This window comes from Aotus nancymaae, unplaced genomic scaffold (genome assembly GCF_030222135.1).
Source record: "Aotus nancymaae isolate 86718 unplaced genomic scaffold, 86718_ANA_hifiasm-v0.15.2.pri h1tg000049l, whole genome shotgun sequence".
Lineage (NCBI taxonomy): Eukaryota > Metazoa > Chordata > Mammalia > Primates > Aotidae > Aotus > Aotus nancymaae.
This window is the reverse complement of record NW_026988463.1, coordinates 33309341-33333215: the sequence shown is the minus strand read 5'-3', so window position 1 is coordinate 33333215 and position 23875 is coordinate 33309341. Positions and strand designations below refer to the sequence as shown.

General features: G+C 49.4%; 1 protein-coding gene across 4 annotated transcripts in view; it reads right to left on the bottom strand.

Moving 5' to 3' along the window:
* The window catches only part of ADA2 (adenosine deaminase 2), a 45438-nt gene that overhangs the window by 19482 nt on the left and 2081 nt on the right, over window positions 1-23875 (bottom strand). For 2 of the 4 annotated variants that reach the window (XM_064362807.1, XM_064362808.1), the window contains exons 2-4: window positions 18690-18932; window positions 15564-15783; window positions 10200-10410 (exon numbers count right to left, since the gene is read on the bottom strand). In XM_064362807.1, coding sequence (XP_064218877.1) covers window positions 10200-10410; window positions 15564-15783; window positions 18690-18924 — 666 coding nt within the window. In that variant the 5' untranslated portion in view covers window positions 18925-18932. Of the gene's footprint in view, window positions 1-4275; window positions 4373-10199; window positions 10411-15563; window positions 15784-18689; window positions 19058-23875 lie in introns of those variants that run through there. The other 2 variants (XM_064362806.1, XM_064362809.1) reach the window with 2 other exon arrangements.

Genomic DNA, 23875 nt, shown 5'->3' with positions numbered 1-23875 from the left:
CTCATGCCTGTAATCCCAGCATTTTGGGAAGCTGAGGTGGGCTGATTACCTGAGGTCAGGAGTTCAAGATCAGCCTGGCCAACATGGCGAAACCCCGTCTCTATGAAAAATACAAATATTAGTTGGATATGGTAGTGAGCACCTGTAATCCCAACTACTCGGGAGGCTGAGGCAGGAGAATCACTTGAACCTGGGAAGCAGAGGTTGCAATGAGCCGAGATCGTGCCACTGCACTCCAGCCTGCATGGCAGAGTGAGACTCCATCTCCAAAAAAATAAGAGAAAATCTCTGGCAGATTAATCAAGTCTGCAGAGATACACAAGTGATGCGACCAGAGCAGAGGGCAGTGGTTTGAAACCCTCAATCTCAGCAGTCCTGTGCTTATCCCTGGAGAAGCCAAGAGCCCTGCCTTCCAAGATCCCGATCACACTGCTGGTGTCATAGCCAGGAGTCCCTGGAGAACAGGGTCAGGCTCCCGGGGCTGGCAACATCAAAGCCTGTTCAGAGCACCTTCCCAGTCTCCTGGTACCCTGTAAACTACCACCAAGGCTGCCCATGAAGGAAGGGCCCAGGATGGGATTGGATCATCAACAGCACCAGAATTCAAAGAGAGGGAAGCCCTCTCAGGGTGAGGGACACCTGTAGCTCCTCAGGGGTTCTGGTCAGGCTTCCGGATTTGGGCTCTCAATGGAGACTCCTCATTCTGTCCCAAATGAATATAGATAGCTAACGGAAGCACCCTCTCTGCAGAAAGTAAAATTGCCTTGCTAAGAGATCCTTTGTCTCAGTGCTAATCCGAATCCCAGAGGATTATTGCAAGGATCAAACAAATTAATAGTTTTAATGCTTTCAGAAATGATAACTACTACTAATAATGTTATTATTACAAATCTATCACCAGATCTAGAAAAACAACTCAAAACCCGCAGTTGCCTCAGGAACACTGAGTTGATGTCTAAGAATTTAACAATCTGGCCAGGCGTGGTGGCTCACGCCTATAATCCCAGCACTTTGGGAGGCCAAGGTGGGCGGATCATGAGGTCAAGAGATCGAGACCATCCTGGCCAACATGGTGAAACCCCGTCTCTACTAAAAAATACAAAAAAATTAGCTGGGCGTGGTGGTGTGCGCCTGTAGTCCCAGCTACTTGGGAGGCTGAGGCAGGAGAATTGCTTGAACCCGGGAGGCGGAGGTTGCGGTGAACCGAGATTGCACCACTGCGCTCCAGCCTGGCATCTGGTGACAGAGCAAGATTCCATCTCAAAAAAAAAAAAAAAAGGATTTAACAATCTGTAAGTACAAGAAACTAGTGTTAGCCATTCATCTAAGACTAAGTGATATAAGAAGTTGCCCTGAACTCACTTTAAATTATCTCAATTACTAACTATAGTTTAATAGAGAACTATAAATTCTTAGGAAAGTTATTTAAAATACATGTGACTTACATGAAGCAATATAATATAAAATTTTACTGTCTATGATATCATGGAAGTATAACAAATTTTTTTTTTTTTTTCAGACAGAGTTTTGCTCTTGTTGCCCAGGCTGGAGTACAAGGCACAATCCTGGCTCACTGCAACCTCTGCCTCCCATGTTCAAGCGATTGTCCTGCCTCAGCCTTCGTCAGCCTCCTGAGTAGCTGGGATTACAGGCATGAACCACCACACCCTGCTAATTTTGTATTTTTAGTAGAGATAGGTTTTCTCCATGTTGATCAGGCTGGTCTCGGACTCCCAATCTCAGGTGATCCACCCGCCTCGGCCTCCCAAAGTGCTGAGATTACAAGCATGAGCTACTGTGCCCAGCCCAGGAAATACAAAATTTTGAAGCTGGAAGGAACCACAGGGAAACTTGGGAGCAGAGAGCTGTTAAGGTCATACTACAACTGGTTTGTATCAGAACAGAAACTAGGACTCAGAGTTTCTTTTATTTTTGTTTTGAGACAGGGTCTCAGCCGGGAGTAGTGGCTCACACCTGTAATCCAAGCACTTTGGAGGCCAAGGTGGGCGGATCACCTGAGGCTGGGAGTTCAAGACCACCCTGACCAATGTGGTGAAACCCCGTCTAAAAAAAAAAAAAGAGAGACAGGGTCTCACTCTGCTGCCCAAGCTGCAACGCAGTGGCACCATCTTGAACAGCCTTGAACTCCCAGGGTCAGGTGATCCTCCCACCTCAGCCTCCAGAGTAGCTGGGACCACAGGTGTATACCACCATACCTGGCTAATTACTTTGTTTTGTAGAGATCGGGGTTTTGCTATGTTGCCTAGGCTGGTCTCGAACTCCTGAGCTCAGGGGATTTACCTGCCACGGTCTCCCAAAGTGTTGGGACTATGTAACCAATGCATCCAATCAGGACTGGGAGTTTCACTCAGCTTTCCTTACCAGAGCATCATTCACTTCACAAGTGTTGAGCTTCCACCATGTACCAGGCATACGCACAGGGTTAATACCATAATCTCATTTAATCCTTGAAACTACACTATGAGTTAGGTTTCATTTTACAGATAAGGATTTTGAGGTTGAGAAATTCAGGCCCCCTGCATAATTAGTGGGGCTGGAAGCTGACCACATTTCAGAATTTTGCTTGCCCTGAGGTGTCTCTTGCCCCCGCCTATAGAAAGTTAACAGTCACCTCCGGGTGCAGTAGTTCACACCTGTAATCCCAGCACTTTGGGAGGCGGAGGCAGGTGGATCACCTGAGGTCAGGAAATCAAGACCAACCTGACCAACAGAGTGAAACCCGGTCTCTACTAAAAATACAAAAACTAGGCCGGGCGCGGTGGCTCAAGCCTGTAATCCCAGCACTTTGGGAGGCCAAGGCGGGTGGATCATGAGGTCAAGAGATCGAGACCATCCTGGTCAACATGGTGAAACCCCGTCTCTACTAATACAAAAAATTAGCTGGGCATGGTGGCGAGTGCCTGTAATCCCAGCTACTCAGGAGGCTGAGGCAGGAGAATTGCCTGAACCCAGGAGGCGGAGGTTGCAGTGAGCCGAGATCGCGCCATTGCACTCCAGCCTGGGTATCAAGAGCGAAACTCCGTCTCAAAAAAAAAAAAAAAAAAAAAAAACTGGCTGGGTGTGGTGGCAGATGCCTGTAATCCCAGCTACTTGGGAGGCTGAGGCAGGATAACTGTTTGAACCTGAGAGGTGGAGCCGGCAGTAAGCCAATATTGTGCCATTGCACTCTAGCCTGGGCTATAGAGCAAGGCCTCATGAAAGAAAGAAGGAGAGAGAGAGAGACAGGAAGGAAGAAAGGAAGAAAGGAAGGAAGGGAGGGAGGGAGGGAGAAAGGAAGGAAAGAAGGAAGAAGAAAGGAAAGGAAGGAAAGAAAGGAAGCTAGGTGACTGTCACTAGAGTGACATCTCAGCCCCAGCTGCACATTGGTATCACTCAAGGAGAGGAAAAATGCCTGTGTCCCACCCCAGAGCAACCAAATCAGAATCTGGGCGGTAGAAGCTTGGTGTTTGTGACCCCCCCCCAGGTGGTTCTAGGGTGCGATATACAGCTGGGGTGAAGATCCGCCCTGTTCCAACTGGACAGACAAGTAAACAGCACAATGACAGCGTCGTCAGACGAGTCCTATCAAAACGGGAGCAGTTAAGATCGTGTGTGTTCTCCTAAAGTGACACCAGCAACATGACACAGGGGTCACTTCATTCAGCAAGGAGCCAAATGGAATTCTGAATGGTAAGAATCCAGGCAAAAGCCTGGGGGCTGGGGGCGGGTGGAGGGAGCACTAGAAATGCTTATGATATGAATGACAACTTCTAAGCAAACGTCTCAAAACGGCTGTCACAGGTTCTGTGCCCAGGCCTGTCTCCCATAGCCTCTCCCTCCTCAGTGCCAGCAGCGCTATCTCCTGTGGAGAACTCTGGGGTCTTGGAAGAGCCCCCTGAAGACTCAGGGGACCCAGTCGGGGCCTCCGTCTCTGCCGTGGGGGACGGGACCGGGCCGTGGAGATAAGACCCGCCTAGCGACTGTTGCCACCTGCGAGCGGCCTTTGTCACTGAGCGTTAGGGACACAATGGGAGCTCTGCGGCCGGGACGGTCGGTCCACTGCAGCCCCGGAGCGGCTCCGCAAAACGATTCCCGAGAAGGCCGTTTTCAGCTGTTCACGTGTTGATGGCCCCGCCACTCCGGCTAATGGGGGGCATTAAGACCCCGACTCTCCGTGGCAAAAGCCTTTGTTCCAGGGTCAGACCCGAACAAATGGTCACACCCCATCCCCCTCAGCCTCCACAAGAATCCCAGATCCTAGCAGCCTTCTCGCACCTTCTCCAAAGGCCGGCTGGGGGACGGGCAGGGGCGGGCGGCGTGAGGACCGGCCCCGAGGTCTCTCCACCCTGGCTCTGGAAGGAGAAAATGGCACCTACAGAACAAGGAGGGCAAGATGGAACAGGAAGCCGGTGCTCGGGCCCCTCTCCCTCCCTCCCATCCTCAGCAGCTTCTCCCACGTGCCAAGATGAAGGTCCCCGTCTCAGCGTCTCCTCCCTCCCCTTTCCTCCTCCCCTCCACCCACGGAAGATCGCAAGGTTCTGCAAGGGTCGGGGTTCCCTATGCACGCCCACACCAAGACAGCTGCCAGGATCTGCCCAACAGGAAGCTTCTCCCCTGCCAGGGACAAGGTCCATTCCAGGCAATCCATCGCCCCTCCGGAAAAAGGAAAATTGAAGCCAGACGCCCTCTGGGATCTCCATTTGAGGTGGGCGTGGCTGTAAAGGTGCTCGGAGAGCCACGCACCGTGAGAAAAGCAAGGAACTTAGGAGCCCTGATCTGGTCCAATCACCCCTTACTACCTACGTGACCTTTATCGAGCTCTTTGACCTTTCCAAGCTTTAGTTTCGACATTGATAAGATGAATTAATACCTGGGCATGGTGGCTCACACCTGTAATCCCAGCACTTTGGGAGGCTCAGATAGTTGTGTTGCCTGAGCTGAGGAGTTCGAGACCAGCTTGGGCAATATGGTAAAACCCCCATCTCCACTAAAATACAAAAATTAGCTGGGAGTGGTGGCCTGCACCTGTAGTCCCAGCTACTCAGGAGGGTAAGGCGGGAGAATGGCTTGAACTCGGGAAGCGGAGGTTGCAGTGAGCCGAGATCCTGCCATTACACTCCAGCCTGGTGACAGAGCCAGACTCTGCCTCAAAAAAAAAAAAAAAAAAAAAAAGGCAGTGCGGGCGGGGGTGGGTGGGTGCCCAGCAAAATGGCTCATGCCTGTAATCCCAGCACTTTGGGAGGCTGAGGCGGGCAGATCACGAGGTCAGGAATTCAAGACCAGCCTGACAAACACGGTGAAACCCCATCTCCACTAAAACTAAAAAAATTAGTCAGGCATGGTGGCAGGTGCCTGTAATTCCAGCTACTTAAGAGGCTGAGACAGGAGAATCACTTGAACCCGGGAAGCAGAGGTTGCAGTGAGCCGAGATCGTACCATTGTACTCCAGCCTGAGCAACAGAGCAAGACTCTATCTCAAAAAAAAAAAAAAGAATTAATATCTTCCTTAAACTAGCCTCACAACACGAGCTTCAAATGTGACAATGTAGGTAAAGTATTTTGTAAAGGTCAAGGTGAAGCAGGTCCTTCCTCAAAGTGTGGTCTGGGTCAGGCCACCTGCATTAGAATCCACAAGAAGGGGGCTGGGAGAGGGGGACTAGTTATTTTTACAGCTTCCTGACCCTACCAAACAACACAGAATTAGAAACTGGGAGGTCAGGATTCAATACCTGATTTTTTTTTTTTGAGACAGAGTTTCGCTCTTGTTGCCCAGACTGGAGTGCAATCGCTGGATCTTGGCTCACCACAACCTCAGTCTCCCGGGTTCAAGCGCCCTGCCTCAGCCTCTGGAGTAGCTGGGACTACGGCACCTGCCACCACACCTGGCTAATTTTGTTTGTATTTTTATTTATTTATTTATTTATTTATTTATTGAGACGGAGTTTCACTCTTGTTACCCAGGCTGGAGTGCAATGGCACGATCTGGCTCACCGCAGCCTCCACCTCCTGGGTTCAGGCAATTCTCCTGCCTCAGCCTCCTGAGTAGCTGGGATTACAGGCACGCACCACCATGCCCCGCTAATTTTTTGTATTTTTAGTAGAGATGGGGTTTCACCATGTTGACCAGGATGGTCTCAATCTCTTGACCCCGTGATCCACCTGCCTTGGCCTCCCAAAGTGATAGGATTACAGGTGTGAGCCACCGTGCCCGGCCCCTTGTTTGTATTTTTAATAGAGATGGGGTTTCACTGTGTTGGCCAGGCTGATCTTGAACTCCTAACCTCGTGATCTGCCTGCCTTGGCCTCCCAAAGTGCTGGGATTACAGGTGTGAGGCACCCTGCTTGGCCCAATACCTGATTTTTTTTTTTGAGACGGAGTTTCGCTCTTGTTACCCAGGCTGGAGTGCAATGGCGCGATCTTGGCTCACCGCAACCTCCGCCTCCTGAGTTCAAGCAATTCTCCTGCCTCAGCCTCTCAAGTAGCTGGGACTACAGGCGTGCGCCACCATGCCCAGCTAATTTTGGTATTTTTTAGTAGAGACGGGGTTTCACCTTGTTGACCAGGATGGTCTCGATCTCTTGACCTCGTGATCCGCCTGCCTCGGCCTTCCAAAGTGCTGGGATTATAGGCATGAGCCACCGGGCCCGGCCCCCAATACCTGATTTTAAACAGCATCTCCAAATTCTTCATATGCACCCCAATGTTTGAGAACCCCCATCCACACACATGATGACCACTACTGGGGCCTACTCCTCATAAGATGTGGGCTGGTCTGAAATAAGTCACAATTTAGTTGAGAAATCAGGGCTTACATATTCTGGCATAAATAACACAAAGCAATGCATTCAGGCTACTGAAAAGAAACGTTACAGGGAACAAAGGAACAAGGGAAGTGGAAAGCCATGGTCCCAGAAAGAATGAAGGAGGGGCTGCTGACCTGCCAACTGGGTGGAGCTGAAATTGCTCAGGAGAGAAGGGTGAGCCTTGATGGACTGGAGTCCAACCCTGGAGAGAGGCTTCCAAACACAGAAATTGTTTGGAATTGTATCATGCCTGTAATCCCAGCACTTTGGCGGGGCTGGGGTGGGTGAATCACCTGAGGTCAGGAGTTCAAGAGCAGCCTGGCCAACATAGTGAAACCCCATTTCTACTAATAATACAAAAATTAGCTGGGCTCGGTAGTGCATGCCTGTAATCCCAGCTACTTTGGAGGCTGAGGCAAGAGAATCACTTCAACCTGGGAGGCGGTGGTTGCAGTGAGCCTAGATCATGGCATCACACTCTAGCCTGGGCAGCAAGAGTGAAACTCCTTCTCAAAAATAAATAAATAAATAAATAACATATCTTGCTGGGTGCGGTGGCTCACGCCTGTAATCCTAGCACTTTGGAAGGCCGAGGCAGGCGAATTACCTGAGGTCACAAGTTCAAGACCAGCCCGGCCAACATGGTGAAACTCCGTCTCTACTGAAAACACAAAAAATTAGCTGGGTCCCGTGGTGAGCACCTATAATCCCAGCCTGGGTGGCAGAGCAAGACTTGGTCTCAAAAAAAAAAAAAAAAAAAATGTATCAAAGAAAAAAGGTGGGTCAGTCCAGGATGCCAAACAAAGGGAGAGTTGAGACCCACAAACTGGAATAACTGAAATAACAAGTGGATCACCTGAGATCAGGAGTTCAAGATCAACCTGGCTGACATGGTGAAACCCGTCTCTACTAAAAATACAAAAAAACTAGCCAGGCATGATGGTGCGTGCCTGTAATGCCAGCTACACGGAGGCTGAGGCACAAGAATCGCTTGAAACTGGGAGGTGGAGATTGCAGTGAGCCAAGATCACACCACTGCACTCCAGCCTGGGTGACAGAGAGAAACTCTGTCTCAAAAGGAAAAAAGATAATTTCCTGATGAAGTATAAGTGTCTGGTCTGAATGATAGTTTTCTCTGAAAACAGCATTCTGACTTTCTTTTTTCTGATACAGTATCCTGCTCTTGTTGCCCAGGCTGGAGTGCAATGGCGCAATCTCGGCCCACCGCAACCTCCACCTCCCAGGTTCAAGCAATTCTGTCTCAGCCTCCCAAGTAGCTGGGATTACAGGCATATGCCTCCTCATCCAGCTAATTTTGTATTTTTAGTAGAGACGGGGTTTCTCTATGTTGGTCAGGCTGGTCTCAAACCCCCAATCTATGTGATCTGCCCACTTCGGCCTCCCAAAGTGCTGGAATTACAGGCGTGAGCCACCGCACTCAGCCCTTTCTTGTTTATACATCTGTCCCTTATGAATTTGTTCAATGTGTATTGATCCTGTGGAGCCCTATTACTTCTGGGTCTACAAACAACAAACTTCGGAGCCTATAAAATAAGACTACAGAATATGCTAACAAAAACAAAATACTGCCACCGTGTGGGCCTTTCCGCAAGCTTAGCAGTCAGTCCCCAAGACCCAATCAACATGTAAATGAACCAGCAGACTATGACTGATTCAGTCATAGTCTTCTCTGGTGGAGAAGACTCTACCCAAGGTCACTTTCCCCAGGCCACTGAAAACCTTTAATCAGCTCAAACCTTTATGAGCTCACCACATGGAACACCCAGGGATCCTGCCCACTCCTGCAATACCCAACTCCCTCACCCTCCCAAAAACATCCTCAGGAAAGTTATCTCCAATAAACTCACCGAAATAATTCTCTAGCAGTATTTGGCACCGAGGACTGCTTTCCGTGAAAGACCCCTCCCCCACCAACATGGAGTCTGGGGTCAGTCCATCTCAGAGTACCTGACACGTTATCCTTTGCTTCTGGGCAAAATACAAGACCCTAAAATCTGCTATTTTTTTATGATGCTCCCTTATTTTGAACTCTTCCTACTCCTTTCCATTTCACTCTCTCGAAATTTTAAAATGAAAATCTTTTTTATTTTATTTTATTTTATTTTTTTGAGATGGAGTTTCGCTCTTGTTACCCAGGCTGGAGTGCAATGGCGTGATCTCGGCTCACCACAACCTCTGCCTCCTGAGTTCAAGGCAATTCTCCTGCCTCAGTCTCCTGAGTAGCTGGGACTACAGGCATGTGCCACCATGCCCAGCTAATTTTTGTATTTTTAGTAGAGACGGGGTTTCACCATGTTGACCAGGATAGTCTCGATCTCCTGACCTTGTGATCCACCTGCCTCGGCCTCCCAAAGTGCTGGGATTATAGCGTGAGCCACCGTGCCCGGCCTTATTTTATTTATTTTTTTGAGACTGAGTCTTGCTCAGGCTGGAGTGCAGTGGCACAATCTCTGATCACTGCAACCTCCTCCCCCTAGGTTTAAGTGATTCTTTCACCTCAGCCATCCGAGTAGCTGGGATTACAGGTGCACACCACCACTCCAGCTAATTTTTCTATTTTTAGTAGAGATGGAATTTGGCTGTGTTGGCCAGGCTGGTCTCGAGCTCCTGGCCTCAAGTGATGCACCAGTCCCAGCCTCCCAAAATGCTGGGATTACAGGCATGAGCCAATGCACCCAACCTCCCCTCTCTTTTAACCTCTCCACACATTTTTCTTCTGTATGCAAAACAAGTCTCTCTATCCTAAAAAGAAACCTGTAGCCCCCGTGGCTCCCTCCAGCTACCTCGACATTCTTTCTCTCAAATCACAGTCAGTCTTTAATCAGCCAAATCCGCCTCCAATTCACCAGCTGTATTTCATTTTTCTACTCCCAGAAATGGGGTTTCTCTTCTCAGCACGTCACTGAAACTGTTCAAAGGTGACATCATAATTTCCACATCCCATGGGTGATTATCCAGCTGCATGCTTCTTGCCCTCACCCTGCCATGTGACTCCCTTTATTTTTGAAACCCCTTCTTTTGGCCCCTAAGATGGCGCTAACCTAGTTCTCTTCCTTCTCAGCTCATGTCACCAGGCCGTGAGTATCATGGCAGAGGCCAGAATGGGAAAACCATGAGAAATGGGCAAAGGTCAGCGAGGGATCTGTTCCCAGTTTTGCTGGGGCCTGCACAGTCCATTTCAGGTTTCCTTGCTCATGGTGGCCCCTGGAAAGGCACATGTCCCTCTGCACCAGAGACCTGGGTAGGCAATTCATGAGCATTCTGTCTGCTACCAGCTAAGAGCTGAGTCAGGCCAGAGCAAAGGAGGTGGGCGGAGCAAAGGAGGTGGGCGGAGCAAAGGAGGTGGGAGGAGCGAAGAGCAGAGCTGGGCTCACCGGCAGCAGCCTGGCTCTGATCTCCATGTAGAGCACGTTGTCCTCATAGAACTCTTGCATGCTCTGGAAGACATAGTCTCTGAACACTGGTGCATAATGGATGAGGCCAGAGATGGTGGAGAAGATGGTTTTAAACTTCGACCAGACAGCATTTTGGTCTGTGTAAATCACTTCCGGGTGCTGGGTCACCAGAGTGAAATTCCTCAGCAAGCTGTCCAAGACACAAAGTGGGGAGCGGTGGAGGCTGGTCCAGGGCACTGCCCCCAGGCACCCATTGGCCTGCTACCCACCTTGCATCTCCCAGCTAGCAGCACACCAGGATGCACCCTAGAGCAGAGATAAGGAAAGGGCAAAGGGGAGCATTCCCAGGCTCTCTGATATACGACTGGGTCCTCTGGCCAGGCAGCCCAGTGCTTGCTTAAACCCTAACCTCAACCCCAGGAGACTGCTTGAGAGGAGAGCTCACCAGCCAGGCTCTCCTGGCTCCTGTCTGCCCTCCGCATGCTTGGCCAATCTGACCCCACTGTATTTAGATTCTAGACCTAAAAGCTCTCTCTCTCTCCCTCTCTCTCTTGTTCTTCCTATACCCAATGGCGGCAAACTAGACCAAGCTCTTTTTTTTTTTTTTTTTTTGAGACGGAGTTTCGCTCTTGTTACCCAGGCTGGAGTGCAATGGCGCGATCTCGGCTCACCACAACCTCCACCTCCTGGGTTCAGGCAATTCTCCTGCCTCAGTCTCCTGAGTAGCTGGGATTACAGGCATGCGCCACCATGCCCAGCTAATTTTTTGTATTTTTAGTAGAGACGAGGTTTCACCATGTTGACCAGGATGGTCTCCATCTCTTGACCTCGTGATCCACCCGCCTCGGCCTCCCAAAGTGCTGAGATTACAGGCGTGAACCACCGCGCCTGGCCCTAGACCAAGCTCTTTTTGGGAGAAGTTATGGACTAGATTCTGTCCCCAAGCCCCAAATTCAAATGTTGAAGCCCTAGCCCTCATTTGGAGAAGGGAATTTTAAAGAGATGATAAAGATTAAATGAGATTGTAAGCATGGGGCCTTACTGTAATAGGGATGGGTGGCCATGGTGGCTCACGCCTGTAATCCCAGCACTTTGAGAGGCCGAGATGGGTGGATCATTTGAGGTCAGGAGTTTGAGACCAGCCTGGCCAAGATGGTGAAACCCCATCTCTACTAAAAATACAAAAATTAGCTGAGCGTGGTGGCACGTGCCTGTGGTCCCAGCTACTTGGGAGGCTGAGGCCGAAGAATCGCTTGAACCCAGGAGGCAGAGGTTGCGGTGAGCCGAGATTGCGCCACTGCACTCCAGCCTGGCGACAGAGCAAGACTCTGTCTCGAATTCTATTTAAAAAAAGAAGAAAAAAAAATTAGCCGGCCGTGGTGGTGCATGCCTATAATCCCGGTTACTCGGGAGGCTGAGGCAGGAGAATCGCTTGAACCCTGGAAGTAGAGGTTGCAGTGAGCCAAGACAGCACCACTGCAGGGTGACATAGTGAGACTCATCTCAAAAAAAAAAAAAAAAGAAGAAGAGAAAGAGACAGCAGGAGTGCACACACAGAGGAAAGGCCATGTGAGGACACAGCCAGAGGTGGCCTTCTGCACACCAAAGAGACAGGGCTCAGGAGAAACAAACCCTGCCCTGGCACCTTGATCTTGGACTTCCAGCCTCCAGAACCACAAGAAAATCAATTCCTTTTTTTTGAAACAGGGTCTCACCGTCACACAGGCTGGAGTGCAGTGTCACAATCACAGCTCACTGCAGCCTCAAATTCCCAGACTCAGGCAATCCTCTCATGTCAGCCCCTGGGGTAGCTGAGACTATAGCTGTGTGTCACCACATCTGGTTAGCTTTTTTATTTTTTGTTGAGATGGGGGTCTTACTATGTTGCTCAGGCTTTATTTTTATTATTATTATTATTTTTTTTTGAGACAGAGTCTTGCTCTGTCACCGAGGCTGGAGTTCAGTGGCACAATCTTGGCTCATTGCAACCTCCTCCTCCCAGGTTCAAGCGATTCTCCTGCCTTGGCCTCCCAAGTAGCTGGGATTACAGGTGCCTGCCACTATGTGTGGCTAATATTTTTGTATTCTTAGTAGAGACAGGGTTTCACCATGTTGGCCAGGCTGGTTTCAAACTCCTAACCTCAGGTGATCTGCCCACCTCGATCTCCCAAAGTGCTAGGTTTACAGGCGTGAACCACTGTGCCTGGTCACCAAGCTGGTCTTGAACTCCTGGGTGCAAGTGATCCTCCCACGTCAGCCTCCCGAAGCATTAGGATTACAGGCCTGACCCAGTGTGCCCAGCCCAAGAAAATCCATTCCTATTGTTTAAGCCCCCAGCCTGTGGTATTCTGTTATGTCAGCTCAAGCAGGTTAATGAAGGGCATAGAATGGAAATGACTTGAATCACCACCCAGGTTTGCATCCTTGATTGGTCATTTACCAGCTGAGTGTCCTTGCAGAAGCTAGTTAACCTTGCTGAGCTTCATATTTCTCATTTCATAAAGGGAAGCACTCTGTAGACATTTCTGTGATCAAACTAATTGTCACTTATAAAATATTACTATAGGAGGCCAGGTACGATGGCTCATCTCTGTAGTCCCAAAGGTGAGGGAGGCCAAGGTGAGAGGATGGCTTGAGCCCAGGAGTTCAAGACCAGGCTGAGCAACATGGCAAAACTCCATCTCTATAAAAAATACAAAAATTAGCTGGGCGTCATGCTGCACACCTCTAATCCCAGCTACTCTGAAGGCTGACACAAGAGGATTGCTTCAGCCTGGGAGGTTGAGGCTGCAGTGAGCCGAGATTGTGCCACTGCACTCCAGCCTAGATGACAGAATTAGACCCTGTCTTAAATGGTGGTAATAATAATAATAATAATATACAAGTCCGTTAGGAAATTGCTCCATCACATTTTCAGGAAGATTCATCTGGCCGGGCACGGTGGCTCACGCCTGTAATCCCAGCACTTTGGGAGGCCGAGGCAGGCAGATCACGAGGTCAAGAGATCAAGACCATCTGGGCCAACATGGTGAAAGCCCGTCTCTACTTAAATGCAAAAATTAGCTGGGTATGGTGGCGCGCACCTGTAGTCCCAGCTACTTGGGAGACTGAGGCAGGAGAATTGCTTGAACCCAGGAGGCAGAGGTTGCAGTGAGCTGAGATCACGCCACTGCACTCCAGCCTGAGGCCTGGTGACAGAGCGAGACTCTGTCTGAAAAAAAAAAAAGAAGATTCATCTTCCAGCGAGATCGTCATCACTTCAGATCTAGGAACTTTTATTCTCTCTGGTCTTACTGAGCATCAGACAAATCTCATTTGCTGCAGCAGTAGAGTTGCTGGCAAGGCATAGTGGCTCATGCCTGTAATCCGAGCACTTTGGGGGGCCGAGGCGGGTGGATTAACTGAAGTCAGGAGTTCAGGACCAGCCTGACCATTATAGTGAAACCCTGTCTCTACTAAAAATTAGCTATGTGTGGTGGTACATGCCTGTAATCCCAGCTAGTCAGATGGCTGAGGCAGGAGAATCGCTAGAAGCTGGGAGGCAGAAGTTGCTGTGAGCCAAGATCACGCCACTGCACTCCAGCCTGGGTAACAGAGCAAGACCCTGTTTCAAAAAATAATAATAAGTAAAAATAGTGATGTTGATAATGCTTTTTGTAGATTTAAAATGCACCAGAAAATTACTATTGATAGAAAAGGTGTCGAATGCTTTTGTGGAGCAAAGTATCCTGTAAAGTTAAAAGAAAAAGCTGCTCATGATTTTTTTTTTTATATAGGGTTTTATTTTTCTATTTATTTATTTATTTTATTTATTTATTTTTGAGACGGAGTTTCGCTCTTGTTACCCAAGCCGGAGTGCAATGGCACGGTCACGGCTCACCGCAACCTCCGCCTCCTGGGTTCAGGTAACTCTCCTGCCTCAGCCTCCTGAGTAGCTGGGATTACAGGCGCGCGCCACCATGCCCAGCTAATTTTTTGTATTTTTAGTAGAGACAGGGTTTCATCATGTTGACCAGGATGGTCTCGATCTCTTGACCTCGTGATCCACCCGTCTCGGCCTCCCAAAGTGCTGGGATTACAGGCGTGAGCCACCGTGCCTGGCCTATTTATTTATTTATTTTCTTTTTCCTTTTTTTTTTTTTTTTTTTGGAGACAGAGTTTCGCTCTTGTTACCCAGGCTGGAGTGCAATGGCGCGATCTCGGCTCACCGCAACCTCCGCCTCCTGGGTTCAGACAATTCTCCTGCCTCAGCCTCCCGAGTAGCTGGGATTACAGGCACGCGCCACCGTGCCCAGCTAATTTTTTTGTATTTTTAGTAGAGACGGGGTTTCACCATGTTGACCAGGATGGTCTCGATCTCTTGACCTCGTGATCCACCCGCCTCGGCCTCCCAAAGTGCTGGGATTACAGGCGTGAGCCACTGCGCCCGGCCCTATTTATTTATTTTTGAGACAAAGTCTCACTCTGTCGCCCAGGCTGGAGTGCAATGGCACACTCTCTGCTCACCACAACCTCTGCCTCCTGGGTTCAAGCAATTCTCCTGCCTCAGCCTCCCAGGTAGCTGGGATTACAGGTACGTGCCACCACACCTAGGTAATTTTTGTATTTTTAAGTAGAGACGGGGTTTCACCATGTTGGTCAGGCTAGTCTTGAACCCCTGACCTCATGATCCACCCACCTCAGCCTCCCAAAGTGCTGGGATTATAGGCATGAGCCACCGCGCCTGGTGAGATAGGGTTTTATCTTGTCACTCACACTGGAGTGCAGTGGCTCGATCTCAGTTCACTGCAGTCTCAACCTCCTGGGTTCAAGTGATCCTCCTTCCTCAGCCTCCCGAGTAACTGAGACTACTGGCGGGCAGCGGCACACCTGGCTAATTTTCTGTATTTTTGGTAGAGACAGGGTTTCACCATGTTGCCCAGACTGGCAACTCCTGGGCTCAAGTTAATCCACTCGCCTCAGCTTCCCAAAGTGCTGGAATTACAGGCATGAGGCACCGTGCTCAGCCTTGCCTCATGCTTTTTTTTTTTTTTTTGAGACAGAGTTTTGCTCTTGTTACTCAGGCTGGAGTGCAATGGCATGATCTCGGCTCACCGCAACCTCCGCCTCCTGGGTTCAGGCAATTCTCCTGCCTCAGCCTCCCGAGTAGCTGGGACCACAGGCTGCACCACCATGCCCAGCTAATTTTTGTATTTTTTAGTACAGACGGGGTTTCACCTTGTTGACCAGGATGGTCTCAATCTCTTGACCTCGTGATCCACCCACCTTGGCCTCCCAAAGTGCTGGGATTACAGGCGTGAGCCACCGTGCCCGGCAACATGTGCTTTCTGAACTACTACTCACCTGTCATCAAACTCAGTGATGTTTTGCACCTGCCTCCGATAATCCTCCAGCAGAATCCACTTGGGACATTCTTCTGACGTAGGTGGAGTTGGGTGTGCAAATCTAAACTGCACGATCCCCTTCATGGTGAAACAGATGTGGCAGTGGGGTCTGTAGGTGACATTCCTCACTAGCCAGTCCATAGTCACAATGCCAGTGTCATGGAGGTGCAAGGCAGCCCCTAGAGAGGAAAGAAGAATGAGGGAGACAAAGGGGTGCAGTCCCCTCCCACGACTCCAAGCCCGTGGGGACAGTGTGATCACGAGAAGATGTGGGAGCAGAGGATCTCTGTCCAGACATGTTCCTCAGAACTTGTTTAAGCCTTTAGTTTAAGAGTGGAGCTTCCGGCCAGGCGTGGTGGCTCACGTCTGTAATCCATGTACTTTGGAGGCCAAGGCGGGCAGATCAGCTAAGGTGGGGAGTTTAAGACCAGCCTGACCAACATGGTGAAACCCCATCTTTATTAAAAAAAAAAAAAAAAAAAAAAAAACGGGCCGGGCGCAATGCCTCACACCTGTAATCCCAGCACTTTGGGAGGCCGAGGCGGGTGGATCACGAGGTCAAGAGATCGAGACCATCCTGGTCAACATGGTGAAAACCCGTCTCTACTAAAAATACAAAAATTAGCTGGGCATGGTGGTGCGTGCCTGTAATCCCAGCTACTTAGGAGGCTGAGGCAGGAGAATTGTCTGAACCCAGGAGGCGGAGTTTGCGGTGAGCCAAGATCACGTAATTGCAATCCAGCCTGGGTAACAAGAGCGAAACTCTGTCTCAAAAAAAAAAAAAAAAAAAAAAAAAGTGGAGCTTCCATGGCTTCCTGTCTCACTAGTCAGGAGCCGGGGGAGATCTTGTCCAAGAGGGGCAGCATGGGAGAGTGAGAGAGCCTCAGTCTTGGAACCCGAGAATGGAGGTTCAAGTTGGGACTCCATTGGCTTCTATATCTCCACTGGGAGCCCAAGCCTTTCAGTGAGGCCTTGCCACCCAGTACTGCATGATGGGATGCACCGGGGTGAGCCTCAGGGCTGTGGTCCTATTCACACACATGTCCTCCATCCTCTTATCCTGCCCCCCAGCTCGTCTCCCACTGGCTTCTAGTCCCCTGCACGGGGCCCACATCTGTACAGCTTCTGGCCTGCGGGCTTTGCCAGTTGAGTCCCCATGCTTGTCTTCTCGGCCAGACACCATCTGTGTCTGTTGCTCCCCCAGGCACAGTGTGTGCCATCCCTCTGCCCTTCTTGCACCAGCCCAGCACCTGGCCCTGACACGAGTCCCTAGACATCTGTCTCGGCTGCGTGAGCTTTGGTGTGTCACCCTCCTATGCTCCCCAGCAACCGGGGATGAAAATTTACCGACCTCACGGTTTATTTTTTTAAAATCGGCCAGGCGTGGTGGCTCACACCTGTAATCCCAGCACTTTGGGAGGCCGAGGCAGGTGGATCATAAGGTCAAGAGATGGAGACCATCCTGGTCAACATGGTGAAACCCCGTCTCTACTAAAAATACAAAAATTAGCTGGGCATGGTGGTGCGTGCCTGTAGTCCCAGCTACTCGGGAGGCTGAGGCAGGAGAATTGCTTGAACCCGGGAGGCGGAGGTTGCAGTGAGCCAAGATCGTGCCACTGCACTCCAGCCTGGCGCCTGGCGACAGAGTGAGACTCTGTCTCAAGAAAAAAAAAAATCTATGTTTATAACATTAAAAGAAAATAAACACAGGCTTGGAAAGTCTTTGTAAACTGCAAATTGCTATTATTTTTAAATTTTAAATTGACATTTTTGGCTGGGTGCGGTGGCTCATACCTGCAATCCCAGCACTTTGGGAGGCTGAACTGCCCAGGTCAGGAGATGATGAAATAATTAGCATCCTGCACGTATGAATAGCCAGGGTGGTGGTGCACCTGTAACCTGAGCTACTCTGGATGCTGAGTGGAGAGCATTGCTTGAGCCTGGGAGGTGGAGGTTGCAGTGAGCTATGATAGTACTACTGCATTCCAGCCTGGCGGACATGGTGAAACCCTGTCTCTACCAAAAATATTACAATGGGCCGGGCGTGGTGGCTCACGCCTGTAATCCCAGCACTTTGGAAGGCCAAGGGGGGTGAATCACAAGGTCAGGAGATCGAGACCATTCTGGCCACTGTGGTGAAACCCCATCTCTACTAAAATGCAAAAAAAAAAAAAAAAAAACTAGCCAGATGTGGTGGCACACGCCTGTAGTCCTGAGGCAGGCCTGAGGCAGGGGAGGCTGAGGCAGGGGAATTGCTTGATCTTGGGAGGCAGAGGTTGCAGTGAACTGAGATCATGCCACTGCACTCCAGCCTGACGACAGAGCAAGACTCTGTCTCAAAAAAAAAAAAAATACAAAATACAAAATTGGCTGGGCGTGGTGGCTCATGCCTGTAATCCCAGCGCTTTGGGAGGCCGAGGTGGGTGGATCACGAGGTCAAGAGATTAAGACCATCCTGGTCAACATGGAGAAACCCCATCTCTACTAAAAATACAAAAAAAAAAAAAAATTAGCCAGGCGTGGTGGCAAACTCCTGTGGTCCCAGCTACTCGGGAGGCTGAGGTGGAAGAATCGCTTGAACCCAGGAGGTGGAGGTTGCAGTGAGCCAAGACTGTGCCACTGCACTCCAGCCTGGTGACAAAGCAAGACTCCATCTCAAAAAAAAAAAAAAAAAAAAAAAATTAGCCAGGCATGGATGCTAATTATTTCATCATTCGTGGAGGTGTGTTTACACCACTCCAGGATGCTGTATCATATTATGGTAGCTTAGCCCCTGGGAAAGGCATGGAAGAAAGGGTTGTAAGGAAAGCTATGAAGGGAATAGCACAGTCTCAGGGCTGGATGCTTTTCCAACTTTTCCAAGGAAGACCAGGAATATTCAGGCCCATCCTGATTGTCGCAAGTCCCCTAGGTCTTGGTTTGCAACACCCTTTTCCTAGTCTACCCATAAGGACAGTGGAGCAGAGCGGCTGAGTGAGGTCTCTCTGCTCCATCTAAAATAGAAACAGCTACAAGCACAGTAGCAGCTCCGAGATGAGTCCCTCTGCCTTCCCAGCACCCAAAACCACGCCTTTCCAAACCTTACCTTTTGGCATCATCCTTAGGATATTAAACACCTGACTTCTGTCAATGAGATGCTTGGCCTGGAAAAAGTGCATGCTGGGTGGGAATATCAGGGTCTTCATGGCCTCCTTCATCTCAGTGATTTTGAGGGTCATGAGCTTCTCATTGGCCCGCTCCTCCTTGATGTTCAGCACCAGCTGCCCCCCCAGCTGCATCATCTTTTCTTTTGTCAACAGATGCTCCCGTGTTTCATCCATGGATAGAGCTGAGCCAAAGAAAGACATTGCCACAGCCAACAGCAAGAAGCCCAGGGCTGACAGCCTAGATGGTCCATTCACTAACATCGGGATGCCTGGGCGAGGAAACGGCTCCGATGGAGACTCCACGGGACTGCAAAGGGGAGTGGGTGAGTGAAAAACTAGATTTAAGCTGGGCGCGGTGGCTCAAGCCTGTAATCCCAGCACTTTGGGAGGCCGAGGTGGGTGGATCACGAGGTCAAGAGATGAAGACAATCCTGGTCAACATGGTGAAACCCCGTCTCTACTAAAAATACAAAAAATTAGCTGGGCATGGTGGTGAGTGCCTGTAATCCCAGCTACTCAGGAGGCTGAGGCAGGAGAATTGCCTGAACCCAGGAGGCTGAGGTTGCGGTGAGCCGAGATCGCGCCATTGCACTCCAGCCTGAGTAACAAGAGTGAAACGCTGTCCCAAAAAAAAAAAAGAGAGAGAGAGAGGGGGTCAGCTGGGCACGGTGCCTCACGCCTGTAATCCCAGCACTTTGGGAGACTGAGGTGGGCGGATCACCTGAGGTCGGGAGTTTGAGACCAGCCTGACCAAGATGGAGAAACCCTGTCTCTACTAAAAATACAAAATTAGCCAGGGCGTGGTGGCACATGCCTGTAATCTCAGCTACTCAGGAGGCTGAGGCAGGAGAATTGCTTGAATCTGGGAGGCAGAGATTGCAGTGAGCCAAGATCGCATCATTGCACTCCTGCCTGGGCAACAAGAGCAAAACTCTGCCTCAACAAAAAAAAAAAAAAAGAAAAGAAAAGAGAGGGGGTCTGGCTACGTTGCCCAGGCTGGAGTGCAGTGGCTATTCATAGGTGCCATCCCACTACTGATCAGCACTGGAATTTTGACTTGCTCTATTTCCAACCAGGGCCGGTTCACCCCTCCTTAGGCAACCTGGTGGTCCCCCGCTCCCAGGAGGTCACCATGTTGATGCCTAACTTAGTGCGGCACCCGATCAGCACAGTGCACTACAGCCCAGAACTCCTGGGCTCAGGTGATCCTCCCACTTCAGCCTCCTGAGTAGCTGGGACTATAGGCACGCACCACCGTGCCTGGCAATTTTTAAGACAGAATTTCACTGTGTCACCCAGGCTGGAGTGCAATGGCATGATCTCAGCTCACCGCAACCTGTGCCTCCCAGGTTCAAGCAATTCTCCCACCTCAGCCTCCCAGGTATCTGGTACTACAGGCGTAAGCCACCACGCCCAGCCGAGTTTTTTGTATTTTTAGTAGAGACAGGGTTTCACCATGTTGGCCTGGCTGGTCTTGAACTCCTGACCTTGTGATCCACCCGCCTTGTCCTCCCAAAGTGCTGGCATTACAGACGTGAGCCATCATGCTGTGTCTTTTCTCAGCTCACTGCAACTGCCACCTCCCAGGTCCAAGCGATTCTCCTGCCTCAGCCTCCTGAGTAGTTGGGACTACAGCCGTGTGCCACCATACCCATCTAATTTTTGTATTTTTAGTAGAGATAGAGTTTCACCATATTGGCCAGGCTGGTCTTGAACTCCTGACCTCTAGTGATCCACCCGCCTTTGCCTCCCAAAGTGCTGGCTGAGCGTGAGTCACCATGCCTGGCCAGAGACAATCTCCTGAATAGGAAAAAGTTCTTAAAAATTAGTTATCTGGGCCAGGCGTGGTGGCTCATGCCTGTAATCCAAGCACTTTGGAGGCCAAGGAGGGCGGATCACCTGAGGTCAGGAGTTCAAGACCAGCCTGACCAACATGGTGAAACCGCATCTTAAAAAAAAAAAAAATTAGGCCGGGCGCAGTGGCTCACGCCTGTAATCCCAGCACTTTGGGAGGCCGAGGCAGGTGGATCACGAGGTCAAGAGATCGAGACCATCCTGGTCAACATGGTGAAACCCCGTCTCTACTAAAAATACAAAAAATTAGCTGGGCGTGGTGGCGCGTGCCTGTAATCCCAGCTACTCAGGAGGCTGAGGCAGGAGAATTGCCTGAACCCAGAATGCGGAGGTTGCAGTGAGCCGAGATCGTGCCATTGCACTCCAGTCTGGGTAACAAGAGCAAAACTCCGTCTAAAAAAGGAAAAAAAATAGTTATCTGACTAAGATTAAGAATATAAAAGGAAATCAAACAACAGTAAAAAAAAAAAAAAAAAAAAAAAAAACAAATAATCTCACTTTAAAAATGGCCAAAGACTCAAAGACATACAAATGGCCAACAGGTATATGAATAAATGCCCCCAATTTTTTTCTTTTCTTCTTTCTTTTTTTTTTCTTGAGATGGGGTTTCAGGCCGGGCACGGTGGCTCAAGCCTGTAATCCCAGCACTTTGGGAGGCTGAGGTGGGTGGATCACAAGGTCAGGGGTTCAAGACCAGCCTGACCAACATGGTGAAACCCTGTCTCTACTTAAAAATACAAAAATTAGCCAGGTGTGGTGGCACACACCTGTAATCCCAGCTACTTGGGAGGCTGAGGCAGGAGAATTGCTTGAACCCAGGAGATAGAGGTTGCAGTGAGCTGAGAGCGTGCCATTGCACTCCAGCCTGGGCAACAGAACGAGATTGCCTCAAAAAAAAAATAAAATAAATAAAAATAAATAAATAAATAAAATAAAAGACAAAAAACAGATGCTGGTGAGGATGTAGAGAAAAAGGAGCTCTTATAACACCGTTGATGGGAATATAAACTAGTACAGCCACTGTGGAAAACAGTATGGGTATTTCTCAAAAAACTAAAAATAGAACCACTATATGATCCAGCAATCCTATTACTGGGTATCTATCCCAAAGAAAGGAAATCAGTATGTTAAAGGGATACCTGTACTCGGATATTTACGGCAGCATGATTCACAACAGCAAAGATGGAAACGACCCAAGTGTCTACCAACGGATCAACGGATAAAGAAAATGTGGCAGAAAAAAAAAATTAAAAAAAAAAGAAGAAAAGGCCGGGCGCAGTGGCTCACGCCTGTAATCCAAGCACTTTGGAGGCCAAGGTGGGTGGATCGCCTGAGGTTGGGAGTTCAAGACAAGCCTGACCCCGTCTTTAATAGGAAAAAAAGATTTTTTTTTTTTAAAAAAGAAAACTCGGCATATATGCACAGTGGAATACTACTGTCATTAAAAGATGAGATCATGTCATTTGCACCAACATGCATGGAACTAGAAAACATGATGTTAAATGAAACAAGCCAGACACAGAACGGCAAACACCATACGTTCCCACTCACATGTGTGAGCTAAGGAAGTTGATCTCATAGACATAGAGAATAGAAAGATAGACATCAGAGCCCATGAAGGGTTGAGGTACACTCAGGGCGTGAAGAGAAGTTGGTTATGGGCACAAATAGGCACTTCGAGAGGCTGAGGCAGGAGGGTCACTTGAGCCTAGAAATTGAAGGCTGGCCTGGGCAACAAAGCAAGTCCCCATCTCTACAAAAAAATTTAAAAATTACCCATGTGGGGCTGGGCGCGGTGACTCACACCTGTAATCCCAGCACTTTGGGAGGCCAAGGCAGGCGGATCACGAGGTCAAGAGATCGAGACCATCCTGGCCATGGTGAAACCCCATCTCTACTAAAAACACAAAAACTAGCCAGGTGTGGTGGCGCGCGCCTGTGGTCCCAGCTACTCGGGAGGCTGAGGCGGAAGAATTGCTTGAACCCAGGAAGCAGAGGTTGCAGTGAGCCAAGATTGTGCCACGGCACTCCAGCCTGGCGACAGAGCGAGACTCAGTCTCAAAAAAGAAAAAATTACCCACGCGTAGTGCTGCACACCTGTTGTCCCAGCTACACAGTAGGCTGAGGTGGGAGGATCACTTGAGTCTGGGAAGTCGAAGCTGCACTGAGCTGTGATGGTGCCATTGCATTCCTGCCTGGGTGACAGAGTGAGAAGCTATCCACCCCACTGCCAGAAGAAAAAAAACAGAAAAACAAAAAAAACCCTACAGTTAGATAGAAGAAATAAGTTCTAATGTTTCATAGCAGACTAGGGTGAGAATACTTAGCAACAATATTATGGCCGGGCGCGGTGGCTCACGCCTGTAATCCCAGCACTTTGGGAGGCCAAGGCGGGTGGATCACGAGGTCAAGAGATCGAGACCATCCTAGTCAACATGGTGAAACCCCGTCTCTACTGAAAATACAAAAAATTAACTGGGCACGGTGGCGCGTGCCTGTAATCCCAGCTACTCAGGAGGCTGAGGCAGGAGAATTGCCTGAACCCAGGAGGCGGAGGTTGTGGTGAGCCGAGATCGCGCCATTGCACTCCAGCCTGGGTAACAAGAGCGAAACTCCGTCTCAAAAAAAAAAAAAAAAAAAAAAAAAAAACAATATTATGTATATTTCAAAGTAACTAAAAAAGAGGACTTAGGCCGGGCGCCGTCGCTCACACCTGTAGTCCCAGCACTTTAGGAGACCGTGGCGGGTGGACCACAAGGTCAGGAGATCGAGACCATCCTGGTTAACAGGGTGAAACCGGTCTCTACTAAAAATACAAAAAAATTAGCTGTGCGTGGTGGCACATGCCTGTAGTCCCAGCTACTCTGGAGGCTGAGGCAGAAGAATCGCTTCAACCTGGAAGGCGGAGGTTGCAGTGAGCTGAGATCGTGCCACTCACTGCACTTCAGCCTAGGCGACAGAGCGAGACTCCATCTAAAAAAAAAAAAAAAAAAAAGAGAGGACTTGAAGTAATACCAATATAGAAAATTACAGCTGGGTGCAGCGGCTCACACCTGTAATCCTAGCACTTTGGGAGGCTAAGGCGGGTGGATCACCTAAGGTCAGAAGTTCGAGACCAGCCTGACCAATAATGAAGAAACCCCCGTCTTTAAAAAAAAAAGAAAAAAAGAAAAGTACAAACATTCCAGGTGATGGATACACCAAATAACCTGACTTGATTATTACAAATTGTTTGCTTGTACCAAATATCAGACATACTCTATAAATATGT